General features: G+C 36.2%; 1 protein-coding gene and 1 long non-coding RNA gene across 2 annotated transcripts; both read right to left on the reverse strand.

The window, feature by feature from the left end:
• Positions 1-561: 561 nt before the first annotated feature.
• Positions 562-8,614, reverse strand: LOC107581991 (uncharacterized). Its single transcript, XR_001608886.1, has 3 exons — positions 8,604-8,614; positions 7,495-7,497; positions 562-770 (listed from the first exon to the last, which is right to left on the reverse strand). It is a non-coding gene; the product is annotated as an uncharacterized lncRNA (long non-coding RNA).
• A 7,185-nt stretch (positions 8,615-15,799) lies between these two features.
• LOC107581980 (guanylin) lies at positions 15,800-16,836 on the reverse strand. Its single transcript, XM_016267678.1, has 3 exons — positions 16,718-16,836; positions 16,246-16,432; positions 15,800-16,140 (listed from the first exon to the last, which is right to left on the reverse strand). The coding sequence occupies exons 1-3, from the start codon at positions 16,787-16,789 to the stop codon at positions 16,082-16,084; spliced, it is 318 nt and encodes a 105-aa protein (XP_016123164.1). The 5' UTR covers positions 16,790-16,836; the 3' UTR covers positions 15,800-16,081.
• Between the last annotated feature and the right edge of the window lie 1,655 nt (positions 16,837-18,491).

Raw genomic sequence — 18,491 nt, forward strand, 5'->3', positions numbered from 1 at the left:
CGACCGCACGTCAACATCGCTGCCATATTGGTGAAGGCAACTCTCATATCGGGACAGGTGAAAACATACCTGACTCGTCGGCAGCTTGGGCATCTACAAATAATACACAATAATAAAAACAGATCTCGGGGTATTATCTTTCACAGGTAAGACTGAACAGTTGTTTGGTCATTTTTAGCTTTATGTTGACAGCTTAATTAGCCACCAGTGTCAGACTTTTAATAGCTAGCGATATCATTAGTAAGCTGTGAAAGCTGAGACTTTATATAAAATCAAAGTTTAAATTAATTCTTAAGTTTTAACTTTATGTTGTAGTTTATATCATAAAGTAAATTGTGTTATGAGCACAATATGTAACTTAATTTCATTTAATGTACATTCAAATTACAAAACATGTACAGGTATATGTCACAGTTATGCTACATTAACATTAGAATTGTAAACCGAAAAAATCAATCAAATCAACAAGTGAGACAAGTGTGAGTTTTCACAATTTCTTATGAAAATGTATAATTTTCCAAACCTAACTAAATAACTGGAGGCAGAGTTATTTAGTTAACTCCATGTAGATCACAAACCTCTGAAATCGGTTGATAAATGTAAACGTTATCGTGTTTTTATCCAGAAAAAAACGCAGCTCCCCCGTTTACCTCCATTTATTTTTAAGGCAGTCTTGCCTTCACAAACATGGCGGACGCGTTGACATATCGCAGCAACGGCTCAAAGCGGCCAATGAGGCGTCTAGGTATTTATTATGTCTATATGAGTCCCTCATTTGTCCTCAGAGTGAAACGATGGATCTCTAAATCATACAGTCATTTTTGGAAAGGCTTCAAATAGACAAAAATTCTAGAAAACCAAATAATTTGTGGGACCTGAAGGATTTTTTTCTGAAGAACAGCAGGCAGTTTAACTGTTCAGGACAAAGGGACTCATGAACAACTATCACTAAACAAACAAACAAAAAAAACACAGATGTGGATAATTTATGTAAGCACACATATTAAGAATGTAAACTTTTGAACGGGGCTATTTTTATAAATGTAACTATTATTTTCTCTTGTAGACTATATGCAAACATCTTTTATGTGAAATATCTTATTCAGGTCAGTACTAAATAAACAATAACATTCATTTTGTATGATCCCTCTAATTTGGTAGATTCTGAAAGGGGGATGTAAACTTTTGACCTCAACTGTGGCAAGGAACTATGTAATGTAGGAACCGCAGGATAATATAGGCCTACCTCCACCCAGTTGTTATCACAGTGTAAAGTCCGACAGGTTTATCAGCAGCCTAACGCGAAGTATCACACTCATCTCCACTGACAGATTCTTCACTTCTATTGGTTGTCGCTCACGAAATTTGCTGTTCACTTGCATAAAGTTAAACAATTCTAATCTGCGTTCGCGCTGCCGCTGACCCAAAGAGAGCAGTAGTTGTAGGTATGAAACAGCTTCACAAACTTTTTTGTATCGCTATTTCTGTTACAAACATTCAAATAATCACAGAAGTACTGGGATAAAAGTAGGCCTATACAGTCCCGGCGCCAGAACATTTTAACAGGGGGGGCTATCCCTTCTGCCCGGGGGGGCACATAGCGTGAGTGTCAGTGGGCGTTTGGTATCGATATCATTTAATTTAGCCTATAAAAAAAGTGATTAGTATTACTAATCATCGTCACTATTCGCAAAGAAGAAAAATGTATTATGATTTTGCACTGGCCCGATGCACATCAGAACTGCTTCAAACTTTACGCAAACATTTTTTTTTAAAGTCACGATTAAAATAAGATAACGTTATAAACAAATTACGCATTCTATAATAAATAAAATAACACCAACCTGCTAGAACAGCTGGAGTCTGTGGCACTTACTCTCGTTGAACCTTCTCAGTAGAGTATCTTTCCATTCATCCCGAAATTTTCTTGTCAAGTCTCTTTCAAATGCCAGTTGCACTAAATGGGCCTTTCGCTGATGTAGCATGCTCCTTCGTTTGTCCGTGAACACATTTTTCAGAGTAGAAAATGAGTTTTCGCATGTAGCTGTAGAAGCTCCAAATGTCAGCGCACATTTCATTGCAGCGTGTACACTAGGGATAGCTTCAAGCGTGGTATGATGCTCCTGGAGCATTTTAGAAGTACTGAGCCCATTCTTTTCAAGCTCTGTAATTATTGTGTTGGTCAGGGTCTGGGCATCCCCTTTTTCAGTTGTTGTCATGGAAAGAAATCGCTCTGTGAATTGATAACTGTCCTTAACAAAGCAAACGATTATGGAAATATTTTCCATTCCAGTTGGGTCACGTGTGTCATCTACTTTGATTGTGTACCACGAGTCTGCAACTTCTCAAACTATTTCTTCAGTCACCAGACTGCTCATGTTTGCAATGAAGTCATTTTGAATTTCATGAGAACTGTACGTTGCATTGCGTGGTATTGTCTTCATAACACTCCTTAACTCTGGGTCTTTTCGGAGGGTATATTCGAATAATGAAAGGAAAAGTCCACTTCCATCCTCTGTTAGACAATCAAAAGCATCTGTGCTTCCCCTTAGCGGCAAATGATTCACAACAAGAAATTCAATCATGTCCACTACAGAGGAGAGGTAGTAGCGATTCCTAGCTAATTGGTTACTGTTAACCATAGTGGAAATTTCAAGTCCACTTTCAGCCCGTTTTTCTCTGTCTTTCCAGAGTGCCATGCTTGTAATGTGTTCTTTTGACGCTGCATGTTTGTTAAGGCCTTTTCCTGCCTCTACAGCGTGTTTCTAATCACTGAAGCCCCTTACAGTGAAAGCTGAGTCAGATGGAGAAATTAAGTATTTCCTGCATGGAAAACAAAATGCAGCATCTGCTTCCACGGAGTATTCCAACCACTCCCGTGATGTATACCACGACACAACAAATGATCGATGCTGGTTGTAGCAAAGGCGAAGAGGATAACGTCTTAACTTAACCTGATTCGGTTTATCCTCACCAAGGTTGAAAGGCACTCTTGGCGGTCCAGGCATGCATGAGCTGGAGCACGAGGGCAGAGGATCAATCGGTGTTGGTGTCTTGTCGACTGGTGTGTCTACTGCATTGCTGTTGGATGCTTGCAATTGCATGGTCGCATTTGGCAACCTATGGGACCGATTTATCATATATTTTCGTAAATCCATTTTTATACTGTCTTATGGTAATCTATCTAGCCATCATTGATGAATCACACAATTGTAAGAAGCTCCCTGATAGGCTAGCGTTACTAGGAGACAAATCTCCGCCTACCACCAGTCTGACGGTCATGTCAGATTTTTGCCTGATATTTTTTTAGTGGTTATGGTATGATTAAAACTCGATTCAATTTAAAATTAGTAACGTTTTGTTTTTATCGAAATTACACATCACATTTTATGTCACATTGTACTTGTTTAATTACGTTTTTAGGTTCTCTTCTGCCAGGCTTGGGAGGGGGGGCTTGAGATCATCGCCTTGACGCCGGGCCTGGGCCTATATAGTTTGGATATAACACTGTTGTCTATGGCAGAGATAAAAATGAAAATAGATCATCACCGTTTTTAAAGTGATGCTCCAAATAAAGATTGGATCCATTACATCCTAACGCCAGCAGGTGGCTACAAGTGACATAAAAAGAGTTTCATTCAAAAATGCTGATTCATTCAGGATGAACCAGGAATGATAGGTTCATCTTGATTTTTTTTTTTTACAATTAGGGTTAGGACTGACAGCCTGTCTCTGTATTAACATAATATAATATAAACTACCTGTATGTTATTATATATTGATTTACAGACAAGCTGTAAATATATAGCTATTTATAGAGCTATAATATAATATAATATAATATAACTATTGCGTTATAAGGTTTTTATACTTAAAATAGGTCCATATTGCATTCATTTGCATTGCTTCATTGTGGTTATTTTGACTCATAATAAATCTGTTTTCACTGTTTCCACCTGTCCTCTCCAGTCAGAATGGGATGTAGATCTGCTGAATTATTTCTGTTTAACTTAGCCCTTCAAAAAGCCCACTCTGTATAATATTAGTTACCACATACTCATGAAAAGTGTCATGACTCATAGCAACAGTCAGAAGTCAGGATGAAGACTGAGTCTACTCTGTATTTACACAAGCATCGTTCTCTCAGCCTTCAGTGTAAGCCCATAACAGCTGCAAGCACTCACTCCACTGAGACTGAAGCAGACTACCATCCCCCCAAATGCTATATGAAATGGTGCGAAGTCTTTCTCTCCTTACCAAATTATACAAAAAGAACCTGGGGGCTTGGACGTTACATTACAAAGTGTGGCCAAAAGATCATATAACATCCAAGGCAGATCAGTTTTTTTTTGTTACAACAACTAGTCCTACACAGTTAACTCATTAACAAAGAATAATTTTTGTGTTTGTGACAATACATGATCATTACATTTTTGGTCATATATCAAAGCCAAGAATTCTGTCACATTTATAAATTTGAACTGCAAGCTCAATGTACAAGTTTGGAACCATTTGGGCGAGGGAAGACATGACATTTAAAATATGATCTTCTTATTAAATTGCATTTATCTACAGCATAAAATATTATTATGAAGATGGAAGGTTCCTGATAAGTGAATGGCTGCGGGTGGTGTAGATCAATGCTCTGTCTTGTACGCACAAATGTTGACATGATTAGGTGGAGCAGATGAGACATTTCTCATTTATGATATAAAATACTCATCTGGAAGGCTGACACATAAAACCAGATCAAAATCTCTCAAAGTGCCTGTTGCAGAGTCCGGGTTTGCATCATCTCTGCATCACAACATTCCTTAAACAACAATGATGCCTGACGTAAATACTGTTTTTCATCAGTTGACAGTTATCGTGAATGCATGACAAACAGCCTCTCTGATTAATGTTGACTGTCTTTGTTGCGTCCAATTGCATCCAACATCCAATTAACCTGGCTGGTGAACCTGAATGATGCCCACTGAATGACTGCTACACAGGATAATGTACCCAATTGAGGAGGACATTAGGCCAGACTTCATTATAGTATCTTTGTCCAAGAGCATTAGGTTACTCTTCTTGTTACTGTTCAGTCATTATGAAATTTCAGTGCAATGTTAATGTATTCGCATGAATTAACTAGTACAATATGCAATTCACTGCAGTTTTTCTGCAAGTGAATACTAGAGGCATTATAATGGAAACAACTTTTACTCCTTTTTTAATTTAATTAATTTTTTTTTAATTTAATTAAAGAGGCTTATTTTCACACGGTTCCTTGCAAAATACTATGTTATGAACTCAAAACACTTTTATCATAATGTATAATTTGTAAACTAATGCATTTTGACGTTTGCATTGCTTAACCAGCACCATGTGCCTTTCTTATATAATAAACTTTCTTGGTAGCTCACCTGGTACAGCACTGCATTTGTGATGCACAGTGCTTGGGTATGTGTCCCGATAAACATTAAAAGAGCTCAGACATGTAGAAGCAAGCTAAAATAGCATGCTTGCTTCAGTGAATGTGCTTTTATTTCTGATCTGCTTTTGTTAACACTGTCAGTTAGGTTTAGTGCATTTTAAACTCAGTAGAGCGTTAACCTTTTATCACCACTCACCGGACATTTTCTCAACTTGCACCATTATTTACAACAATCGGCCCAGATCATTATCTGTTATGTGTAAGATTTTACATGGTGTAGCTCATATGAATATAGTAATTATTAAACTTTGTGGTTTGGAGGGATTGTTCCAACCTGGGTTGGATTGTTCTTTTATGCTGGTTTTACGGAGGGTAATTTTACCCCAATATCATAAGGCAAAAATAATGCAAATGTGAAATGGATTGTCATAAAAAAAATGTATACTCCCTGGCCATAACCATTGCTTATGCATCCCTATAGGTACTAAAGTCACTCTGAAGACACTCCATCTAGTCTCCCTGAATAGTAATCAAAGCCTTTTTTAGAGATGACCAGCACAGAGATATCTTTTGGTTCACAGCTAAGAAACGATTGCCATGTTGCATATAACATCAACAGTATTCCCTCTACATCGTGCTGAACACTCCATTAAATTTCCCTCAGGTTAGCTTTTCTATTTTCTTCATTAAAAGGTTGCTATAAAGTTTAAAGTATCAAGTACTCTATTGCTGGTCATTGAGTTCTACCAAAATGATCTTAATACTAATCCTGTAACATTTCAATTTCTGTTAGCTTGACATTCCTGCAATCAGGGAGTGGTGGTGTCTACGTCTTATTGAGCAGTTTGAGACAGAGGGGTATGTGTACTAGTTTCTGAACATCTCAGTTTGTTTCATTCTTGAAGGGTTCCTTGCCAGTGGAAATAACTGACCAAACTGAGGAAACACCGCACAGATGAAAAATGCAATAAATCATCAGCATAGTCATAAGGCATCAATCAATCATGCCTTGTCATTGTTTTCATAATCAACTCAGTAAAACTCCCACATGGCAATATTCACATTTCTATTCTTGATAACCTACATTTAAACAATTTAAATGAATTTAAAACATTTTAATGATGAATCTGCCTGTTTATTGTCATTTGTCACTAACTAGAGTAGTTGTGTTGGGGGGTCAGCAAATTAAAATGTTTTTTTTTTTTTTGAAAGGCAAGGCAGAGGCCAAAATAATTCAAAGTGGCTTTACACTTTTTCCAAGCATTCACGTACAGTGAATATAATTAGGCTACAGTAGATCATGTATCATTGTTCATTTGATCCAAATATGTGTATTATAAATTTTTTTATTCACTAATTAAATGTGTCATGCTGAAAAAATCAGTTGTCTCCTGTAGGCTATGTATGTAGACCAACAGTGAATATTTACAGATATTTTAATCCGTAGTGCAGATCATCTGATATCTTAATGTAATGATTATATTTAAATTCACACACACAAAAACAACAACTAAACTCTCAATTAGTCAATGTTTATGGACGGGACGGTTATTAATGAAGTTTCGAGTGTCGGTTTAAACATTTCGCAGTATATCCTCCTTCCCCTACTGGATGCATCAGGAACAACAGGGGCGTAAATCTGCCTGGGCCATGAAACTGTCTGGGCCATATAGATCTGCCTGCTCCAGGTCTGCAGCCTCCCCATAATAGCAATAAAAGCCCAGATTCATGTTCGCCTGTTTCGGATAAAACTGAACACGCTTTTAGCATCACACACTGGACATTTAGCAGAAATGTCACCATAGACATGTTTTTGCAATGAGACTTAAGATATTTTGAGAAACATTAGGATTCAAATAACCCTGGATCAAACAAGTCATACATGTTTGGAACAACACGTGGGTGAGTAAATGATTACAGCATTTTTGTTTTTGGGGGGACTATCCCTTTAACATTATGAAGTAAGTGCTGATGACAAACTATACAAACCTATAGCTACCAGGAGGTTACTGAGAGGTCAGTGCATATGAGGACCAAATGAAACTGAAGTGTGATGATTCAGAACCACTTCATACAACCTCCACCTTCATTCTCATCATCAGTCAGTAAATTCAGACCAAGAACAATTTTGATGAAATCCTTGCTTAACCTCGAAATGTCTTTCATCAGATGCCTCAGACAATCCAAGGACATTCTCTCTCAGTGACTCTATATGCCCGGCTATGGCATATGCCTTCAAATAGTCCCTCGGTAAATCAGGTCGATAATTAACAGTCTCTAATCCCCTCTCCACTACCATACTCTTCCATCTGCCCATGAAATGGGATTATAAGTGGAACTCCAGAGAGCTACCCAACCGGCAGCTTACTGCCAGGGACCCTGGGTGGAATTGCTATACTTCGCACTAATTTCTGAAAGCCCAAGCCCAGACGATTCAAAGATACATTTTTAAAGCTTAAAAAAGAAACACAGTCCTTCCAAACAAACAATGTCCCCCCTTATATTTATTTTGGACAGTAATCAGAATGCCGTAGGTTCCCGTCAACCTTCCAACAGCCAGTCAAACAAAGCTTTAGTTTAGGCTGGGTGAGGGTTCCTCTATCCACATAGGAAATGGGTTGTCACAATGTGAGCAGCTTCTGTGTTTCGTGTAGCCATTTAGTGTCTGGAATGTTGTTGAATGTTGTTCAGTATGTAGACTAGACTGTAATATTTTGGAGGACAAACTCTGTAACTTGTTCAAATAGCTGTTTATACATTATGTTCTTTCCTCAGCAGGCACATTAATAGAATCTTGCCACTTTTCCCCCCCGTTTGATATTTACAAAGAGTAGGCCTGGCAGAAAATAAGGGTCAATTCGGTTCAGCAATAGCCTATAACAGTTTGTGCTACACTGTCACACAAACACAAAACAACACAACACAACACAGATAAACGCAACACAACAGACTGTATACAGTGAATATACTGAATTAAACTATACTACAGTGAGCACAGATAGAAACATAGATATATAATTTTATTTAATATAATAATAATAACAGATTTAGCTTTTATTTCTTACTTTTAAACTTTAAGGTGCCTGGTTATCAAAGCACATGTGATCCAAGTTGGCCATTACGCTTCTCCAAATGGCAGAGACATGGACCCTGGTATCTCCAAATAATAAAACATCTCTGGTACCGCTATGTGAGCGGAATGTTAGAACCAATGAGATTTCACCATATGTGGGCCAGATGAGAAAAGATGAAAAAAACTAAAAACACTGGCACCTTTTTCAAACGCGTAATAGTGTTACCCATTTCATCTAAAAAAATATACTGAAGGGTTTGCGTGGGAGGGGATGAATACATCAATCTACTAAACAGCAGTAAAAAAAATCTCCTCACACAAAAAGTTCAATATGAAGGACTAAACCAATACAACGTGGCAAAGACAGCACAGCAAAAGCAGATGAGAATAAACGAGTAACAGCAACAGAAATAACAGAAGCCTAAACACAGTCTCCATCTGTCAACACCCCCCAGGGTTTCAGTAATGCCCAGGACATTTTCCCTACTCAGCTGTCACCATCAGCATGCCCATGTCCAATGTCATTTAGTCAAACATATCAGAAGTGTGTGGATCAGGACGAGCACAAGTATATGATTTCTTGGGATTCAGTTGTCAGTTTTAAGCAACTGCATGTTATCACAGCCTACCCGCTGCAGGACTTTGTTTCATTTTATTTATTTATTATTTTGCCATTAAAGTTAATCTGCTTGGCTTGTTTATATGCGTATGTTGTTCTGGGTTAAATTATTCCAAGATCACAGCAGGTCAAGCTTAAGCAACAGTTTAAAAGACCCTTTTCAGAATACGCCACCCACTGAGATGGTTGGGTTACGGTACATCCTTGTGTATTTGGACATTGGATATCCTTAAGAAACTTCTCATCCAGGAACCCCCTCTGTACATTTATCTAAGATAACATCTCGACATTGTAGATAATAATTTTTTCAAAGAGTAATGGAGTACATTTTACAAGAAAATACTATTTTAGTGTTTTACTTGAAAACGTAACGATTAATTCATGTTAATTGCTGTTTCTTTATTATTATTCGCTAGTAATTTATGAATGGAAACTCTGAATTTCTGAATGGTTTCCATTCAGTAAACCTTTTTTCGCTCTCTGAAAAAGCCTCTGATTATGGACAAGGATTGCACAGATTCTCCTTTGTGATCACAGAGGAAGAGATCTGTTGAATATGGAAACCAAATCAAAAAATGTTGCAATCAAATACAAACAGGCTGGTCTCTGCTCCCTGTGCAAACACCACTTTGATATTCTTACATAACTGGCTCTCAGAACAACACTTTATAGCTGTTAGTATTCTATGTGGGATTGCCTGATTCACACTCGTTTTGTGCTTGTAAAGGGGGAAAAAAGGCTTGATGCTTGATGCTTTTGGACAGGAAACATGCTTGATTCTGTTGATCTGATCAACTGAGCTGTAAACGGCACAGATTATGAGTTGTCAATACACTCATAGTTAATACATTTAGTCATACAAAACTTTGAACAAACACATGTTTATTCTTCACAAGTGAAATGTGTTTTCGAGCACATGTTTCTTATTAGTGCATTATGAATTGTTTGGGGCAGGCTGTTTATGCAAATGTGTTTCAATAAACACCGAGATCATGAGATGTGAAAACAAATACAGTACATCTGTTCTTCAAGTACACATTTAGCTAACATTACTAAATAGCTGAAGCATTTCTGTCCAGCCAAGTATAATGTGTTCATAACCTACAGCTTGATATATTTAGTTGCTACATGCAAAAAAAGTACTTGGCCGAAGGAAATGCACCTAAAATTCCCATAGTAACACCATGGAACACCTGCATAGAGCTGGACAGCAATAAAAGAGCAAATCATTATTTAGGGCAGTGCTGACCTCTAGTGTAAGAGAACGGTAAATACATTCTGTCTGATGATGATGATGATGATGATGATTATTATTATTATTATTATAAACTTTAGATTGATCACTGTTGAAATGAAATTAACATAGGACATATTATTAAAAGTTTAATGTTCATTTTTTATTATTCAAATCTTTTATTAACATTGTTACAACTGTTAAAATGTTTACTAAGCAGATACAATTTTAGACAGTCGGTTTTGAAAGATGACTGTCATTTTAATATATGCTAAATTCAAAGGGCTATAATACACCTTAAATAAACAACTATTCCACTTAATCCAGAATACTTTCCAGAAAATAATTCGGTAACACTTTACTTTATGTATAAGTCTTTATGTATAAAGCATCATAAAAGTAGTTTTAATGCATTAATTATGCACTGTGTGCGTCATACTTGTCTATGACAAATCACTGACGAGAGGAACACAATTCTAAGCGTTCACTTATGGTTTTGCAGGTTAGCATGGGCTAGTTACCACCTGCTGGTAGATGCTGTAACCGCAGCATTGAGTCACATGATTCTTCAGAAATCATTCTGATATGCTGATGTGGAAACCGAGATACATTTTTTCCAGAATTCTTTGATGAATAGAAAGTAAAAAAAATCAGCATTTATTTGAAAAAAAAAGGAATAATTTCTAACATTCTAAATGTCTATACTGTCACATTTGATCAATTTAATGCACCACTGTTAAGCAAAACAATTAATTTCCTTAAAAAAAAAATATAATACATATATTGTATTATGTTAATGTTTCAAGCCACTTCAAGCACACCAACCCAGACGTTGGAAGACGTCAGCATCATCTTAGCATGGGCTAGTTACCACCTGCTGGTAGATGCTGTAACCGCAGCATTGAGTCACATGATTCTTCAGAAATCATTCTGATATGCTGATGTGGAAACCGAGATACATTTTTTCCAGAATTCTTTGATGAATAGAAAGTAAAAAAAAAATCAGCATTTATTTGAAAAAAAAGGAATCATTTCTAACATTCTAAATGTCTATACTGTCACATTTGATCAATTTAATGCACCACTGTTAAGCAAAACAATTAATTTCCTTAAAAAAAAAATATAATATATATATTGTATTATGTTAATGTTTCAAGCCACTTCAAGCATACCAACCCAGACGTTGGAAGACGTCAGCATCATCTTTTTCGCACAGCACCCTTGACTCTCCTGGCAGGTCAGGGTCGGCACAAAGGGACGCTGTGTCGCCGTAGGTCTGTAGCGGGTTTGTACTCATGTCAGTCTCCATAAGCTTTTGCAGGGTCTTCACTGCCTCCAGGGAGAAACTGTACCCACTGTCCTACAAAACAGACATCCAATAAGAAGCCAATAAGTGAATTATTACTCCACTCTACGAAGGAGTTTTTTTCCTACATGGGTCTGCTATAAACCAGTCATAAAAAGAGAGACTTTGTTTTTACTACACAATTAAACTGACAAATATTTGGATGCAGATCTCCTATGATGATTGCTTTGTAGATAGCCAGGGTCTCTTTTAAAGGGGAGTACTGAGAGTGAAGAGCTTCTATTAGCCACCATTTAAATGGACTGATATTGAAAGTCTGAATCTGAATTATACACCTAACCACATTCAGCTATTTGTAAATAGTTGAAGAGAGGAACATTAAATAATTTTCCATCAATGTCAAGTTCAATTGATATCCACAGAGAAATTTTCCAAATGTACTCTGAACATTGAAAAAATAATAATAACGACCTTGTCATAGTAAGCTTAATTATCTAAGGTGATGAATCTAACCTGTCAAGAACGTATCTGGGTCATATTTATTTTATTGGCCCCAAAACCAATGATAAAAATAAGAAATGATAGCTATTTACTAGTTATTATCTTTATTTTATTTTATTTTGTAATTCCCGGCTAACTAAACATTTCTGGACACATTGTGGTGATGAGAATTTGGTTGGGAAATGAATGTGCTTAATGTTTTTGTCAGATTCACCCGCTCACACACAATTTAATTATTTAGGATATGATAAAGTAAAAACAGCAAAAAATGATCCTCAAACATTTTAATTAACCAAAGATTACACAATGTAACACATTTTGTTTCACTTACATTTTTGATGGATGTTTTGTAATTCTGTGGTGCAAATTATTATTAGTTTTGGACGACTCTTGGAAGTTTTTATATTCAACAGTTGGTAGCTCAATATGCATGTACCATGTAATTTTAATGCACGAGTAATAAAAAACTAGTTTGTAAGTTGTCAACATACTTTTTTTTGTTTTTTTTTTGTGATTTTCATATTTAGCTTCATAAAGAAACATTAAAATAAAATGGAAACAAAACTTTGTTTCACTGTGTTATTGGAGTATGTTTTACGTGACAATACTATTTCAGTTTTTCTAAAAACTAGCAATTTTAGTGAAATTTGTTTCAGTTTTTTCAGTACCGTATTTGTCAAGATTCTGAAAGGTACCCTAATGTTATCTGTAGCACAGAAGCACAGAAGGAAACATAAAAAAGTATATTCAACAGTTGGTAGCTCAATATGCATGTACCATGTAATTTTAATGCACGAGTAATAAAAAACTAGTTTGTAAGTTGTCAACATACTTTTTTTTGTTTTTTTTTTGTGATTTTCATATTTAGCTTCATAAAGAAACATTAAAATAAAATGGAAACAAAACTTTGTTTCACTGTGTTATTGGAGTATGTTTTACGTGACAATACTATTTCAGTTTTTCTAAAAACTAGCAATTTTAGTGAAATTTGTTTCAGTTTTTTCAGTACCGTATTTGTCAAGATTCTGAAAGGTACCCTAATGTTATCTGTAGCACAGAAGGAAACATAAAAAAGCGCACATATTTCTCAAATTCAGAAACGCTTTGAGATTGCAGTTCCACAATCAAGCTAGTAATACCTTTCCCCAAACAAACTCCCAATTCAATCCAGCCTCACAAAGTGAAAAGAGTTTGTGTGAATGGACCAATTCTGACTTACCGTAACCTGCACAGATTGTGAGATTTGAAAGAAGCTTGTGGTCAGGAGGAGGAAGATGATCAGCGCTCTCATTTTCAGCCTCAGATGGACAGTCTCAGAAGAGTGGCTCTGCATGGAAAGCGATTGCATTAAGTGAATTCAAATGTACATCAGGTCAAGCTATATAAAGTGTGATTATTGTGTTAATATGTTACTAAGTAAGCTATTAAGACCTGGTGGTCGAATACAGCCTGCCATTTACATCTTGACCTCCTCTTTGATAACAAAAGAGGATGGAGGTGTTTTCTCTATATGAACCATATACAGGCCTGTCAGTACGTCACAAACTGTACCAGTTATTCTCATAAATCCATCTGTTATGAGCACATACCGGACATGGATGTCAGCTGGCTGGCTTGCAAACTGGGATTTAGGAACAAGGCCATCTCCCTATACATTTCAGGGTCAGGGTTTGATAGTAGGAGTGCTTGCACAAATCTAAATGAGTTCAGTAGCATGGCTGAATCTGTGACCTGATTTTACATCAAGAAACAAACACAGTGTTGGAGAAGCTACTTTGAAATTGTAGCTTGTCAAAAACATCTTTCTCATAACTTGAAATAGTTCAGCTAAAGTTAAGTTACTCTTGTTATACTACTTAACACATAGCCAAAATTGGTGTTATTGAATATTTATTTGCAATCAGAGCAGTGTTTATCAGGCACAAAAACAATGATCTTATTTAGGGTAATGACTAAACAACATTTGAACAGATCAATTTACAGTAAAGACCAATAAAACTGTAAAAAAACCAAAAACAATTTATATATAACAGTGATTAAAAGCAGAATTTAGAATATTATGGAGTTTTTAAATTAATATTAGAATTCTTAATAAATATTTATTTTAAAGTTACTGTAATAATAATTAATACATATAAAATAATTACCTCAGCTTGCTTGTGTATAAAATGCAGAAAAGTAGAAAGGAAAAACTAACAAGTTCTGAATTCAGAACCATGTGATACGGCGTTATAAAATGGCAGTGCTCAGGTAAAAAAAAAAATATATATATATATAATATGTTTGTTGACATACGGAGAATTTTTTGTTTGAGAAGTGAGCTTGTGTGATCTAATAATGCATGGCGATAAAACACGATGCATCAGAGTAATTCTGATAAACTTGGCCGGTGACACAACAGGATACTGTACTTGCGTCAATCCACTGAGCTATTGCAGTTGTGCAATAAAACCCACTAAACACAAAGAGATTGGGAAAAATTGCATCAATGCATATTGCTAAATGTTAACTTTGCAGACAGTATGTCATTTGATAATTGAATATTACAGTTATTTTAAATTCTAATATTTCAAGTAAAGGCAGCCGTGCTAAGCATAAGAAACCATTTAAATATCTTACCAACCCCAAATATATTAAATCAGTGTTTAAATAGTAAATCACATACAGTATCATACCTTTCCTTTATGGGCACCAAAACGGCCAATGCCACTAATGCCTCACAAAATAGGTGCATGACGCTTCATGTCTTCTTCTTTTGATGGTTTCACTACTGTCACCTTAAATTCAAAACAACTATTTATTTAGGGCTGGCTGGTCTAGGAGAGAAGCCCTCCCTAATGACCAAAACCTTCAAAGCGAAAGAAATGGTGCACTCTCCATACTATTGTTTACCATTTCACTGAAGCTTTCAAAACAGGTAAATTACAGTTCCATCAGCAGCCTGCTTCTTTTTCTGGAGCTTACGAGCAAACACAGAACAGTACACAAAAAGAACATGGTACCTAATCAATTTTTACTCAAAGCACAGGGCAGCAAATCAAGGTGGCTGTTTTATGAACAAATGTTGTGCTGCATAAAGGTTTGGATTCTAATCCAGACTACAAATGATCAGGAATGTGGTATCTTGGGGTGATGTATTGATGTGCTGCCTGCATGCAATCAATCAGCAGAACGGTTTCACCATATACATGCATACATTTCAAACCTCGCACAAAGACACATTCACACCTAAAATATTTCATGTCAAGTAGGTAATGAAAATATGGAATATTTAAATGAGCAGTCAAGAAGTTTCCTGAAGACATATATTAGTAAATACAGTCTTCACACTTAATGTTCCTGTCACTCAACATCAAAATCTTTTATGAGCAACAGCCCACCAAACCTCATCAAGAACTCGTGGCGTATGTTGCTTTCAAACGGACTGAATATAAACATGAGGTAGTCTGCTTCCCTCCTGTCAGTCAAAAAGTATGGAATTAAATGGTTTACACTCAGACATCCCAAGTTCCTCATCCATTAAAAATGAACTAATTGCCTAGTTTTGGCTGTAAAACCGAATAACATTTTTGTAACATCAATCACATTCTTTCTACAATAAAAATTATATCTGATGCACAGAGAACATATTTTCAATGCACTTTAATGAACACTGAGGCATTACCACACACAAAGGAGTATAAAACCCAGCAAAACTGAGAAATAGAAAAATAAAAAAGACACTTCTTTCTTAAATAAATGAAATATGTGCTGTAACAAAACAAAACGTGGGAAAGCAAAGAGGGGAAGGAAGTTTATAAGTAACAGTTTGCTGTCATTTTGAGTTTTGCCATTCAGGCAACATTCGCACTGAGAACTTATGGCAGTAAATGAAAATATGCTGATTTTATTAAGTGGAGGATGATCAAGCAAGGGGATGATGGGAGGAGTTAGCAACCGGTACAAGCCGCAAAAGCACATATTTCACAGACGTCCACAGCCACAGATGCTGAAAAAGACAAAACGGTATCTCAGGTTAGATTGGGATTTACCAAGCAACCCAATATAATTTATTGACAGCACATTGTGTATAATTATTGCACACGACTATTACCTAGCCTAGCGAAGGACATTGTTGCTCCTCTCTGCATGCACAGAGGCTTAAACTCCTGTGGGAGAGTTGGATTGGAGCATACAGAAAAGTAGCTTGTCTTGGCCAACCGAGGGTTTTGTGTTTGTGGTTGGTCGATTAATTGCTGGAGAACTTTCACCGAGTCCAACGAAAAGGAAAAATCACCTTCCTACAGGAGGGAAATTGTAGAAATAAATGGATGAGTTCAATTCTCAATGCCAAGACCGAACAATGCAAATAACTCAAATAACTCATGCCTTTATTGAATACACCTTTGTGCCATATACACAACAATGTACACGTTTCAGAATCAGGTCAGATGCAAACTGAAGCAATTCTGAGGAGATTACATCCATAAATCATGGAATAGAGTGTTCATAAGGTTCATTTAAACTAGTAAGATGTTTTTAATTACAAAGAAGCAGTAATGACAGCAATGAAAGCTTGAGCTTACCTGGACTTGCACAGCCTCACAGACCAGGCAAAGAGCTGCAAGGAGGAAAGCGACAGATAAAACGGTCTTCATGCTGGCTGACTCTTCTCGAGAACGGTTAAGCTGTTTTTCCAGTTGTGGTTACTGCAATCTCTGCATTTCTCCTCTTTCTGTCTCCTCTTATATAGGAACTGATCCCCGGACCAGCAACCTATCAGAACCTCTCATTGTTTCTTTGCTGTTAATGAATAAAGAGGATAAATTTTACGATGTCGTAAAACAGATTTCATAAATCCTACGTGACCTCATCTGTAGTTGTGGCATACACTTTTATGGATCTTTTAGTTAGGTTTGTCTAGTGTCCTGTTCTTCATTTTCTAGTTAGGGTTAATTAATAACCACACAATGAGCACACAATAGTGTCTTTGTGTTGGGAGCAGGCTAAAACTAATGAAAATACCAATGCAAGCAAATATCGAAACAAAGCTACACTTTAGGTCATTGTTTCCCTGATCACAAGCTATGACTAAATGTTTAGTCATTGTCTGTAGTACACTTTTTGCAAATATTACACTAATGATCTAATATATCATGTTGTAAGATTGTTGTATTCCTCTGTGGATGTTTTAAAAGTGAAAACAGACTTTCTCTGGATCCTATGAGTGATATGTAAAATAATACATAGATATTTAAAGATATACAACTTTAAAGAAGATCATAAGATTGCTTTTAAACATTTAGTCTAGGGCACTAGTTCACAACTAGTGGGTCATGATGACCCAAAAATGCTGTGAAAGAATCATGGACAGTAAAGAAAAAGAAAATGTAACTAACTATATAACTGCGTACATCAGTCTTAATTAATTTTTTGGTGCAAATGTGTCAGTTGTAAACATGGTTGAGGCATAATGCTCAAATAAACACAATATTTGGCTTAAATTACAATTCTGCTGTTGTTTGCATTTGAATTTTGCCAAATTTTCCCATTTCGCTTGTATGATTTTAAAAACAGTTTAATTTCTTTTGACAAATATTTAACAGTATTGAGATAGATGAATTATAAAGAAATTAATACTTTTATCCAGCAAACATGAATTAAACTGATCTGACAATAAGCAATAATTTCTATTTGAAATAAATGCTATTGTTTTAAAATTTCTATTTATCAAAGAAACCTGAAAAAAAATTATCAATTTCCATAAACTGTTTTTAACATTAATAACGAGAAAGTGAGCATATTAGAATGATTTCTGAAGGATCATGTGACACTGAAGTCTGAAAATTCAGATTTGCAATCACAGAAATAAATTAAATTGTAATAATAATTTACATTATTGCTATTTTTGCTGTATTTTTGATCAACTAAATGCAGCCCTGGTGAACATAAGAGACTTCTATGAACTAAAATGAGAACTAAAAAAAGATAACGTCTCAGGTTACGTATGTAACCATGGTTCCCTGATTAGGGAACAAGACACTGCATCCTCTAGGGGTCGTGACCCGTGTCTGAAGCATACATTGAAAAAACACCAACAACACGTTGGCCGGCAACAGCCATGACGTCACTACCGGTGCGACTATAGTATAAATAGGCACCGGGAGAACACATCATCCTCTTCAGCATCTGAAGCTTGCGTCCGCAGCATGGCAAGAAACCTAGAGGACGCAGTGTCTCGTTCCCAACTCAGGGAACCATGGTTAAATACGTAACCTGAGATGTTCCCTTTCAAGGGAACTTCAACCTGTGTCCTCTAGGGGTCGCTATGGGGAACGGTAAACCCACGCCACCATGCTG

This window comes from Sinocyclocheilus grahami, unplaced genomic scaffold (assembly GCF_001515645.1).
Source record: "Sinocyclocheilus grahami isolate Dianchi unplaced genomic scaffold, SAMN03320097.WGS_v1.1 scaffold3.1, whole genome shotgun sequence".
Classification (NCBI taxonomy): domain Eukaryota; kingdom Metazoa; phylum Chordata; class Actinopteri; order Cypriniformes; family Cyprinidae; genus Sinocyclocheilus; species Sinocyclocheilus grahami.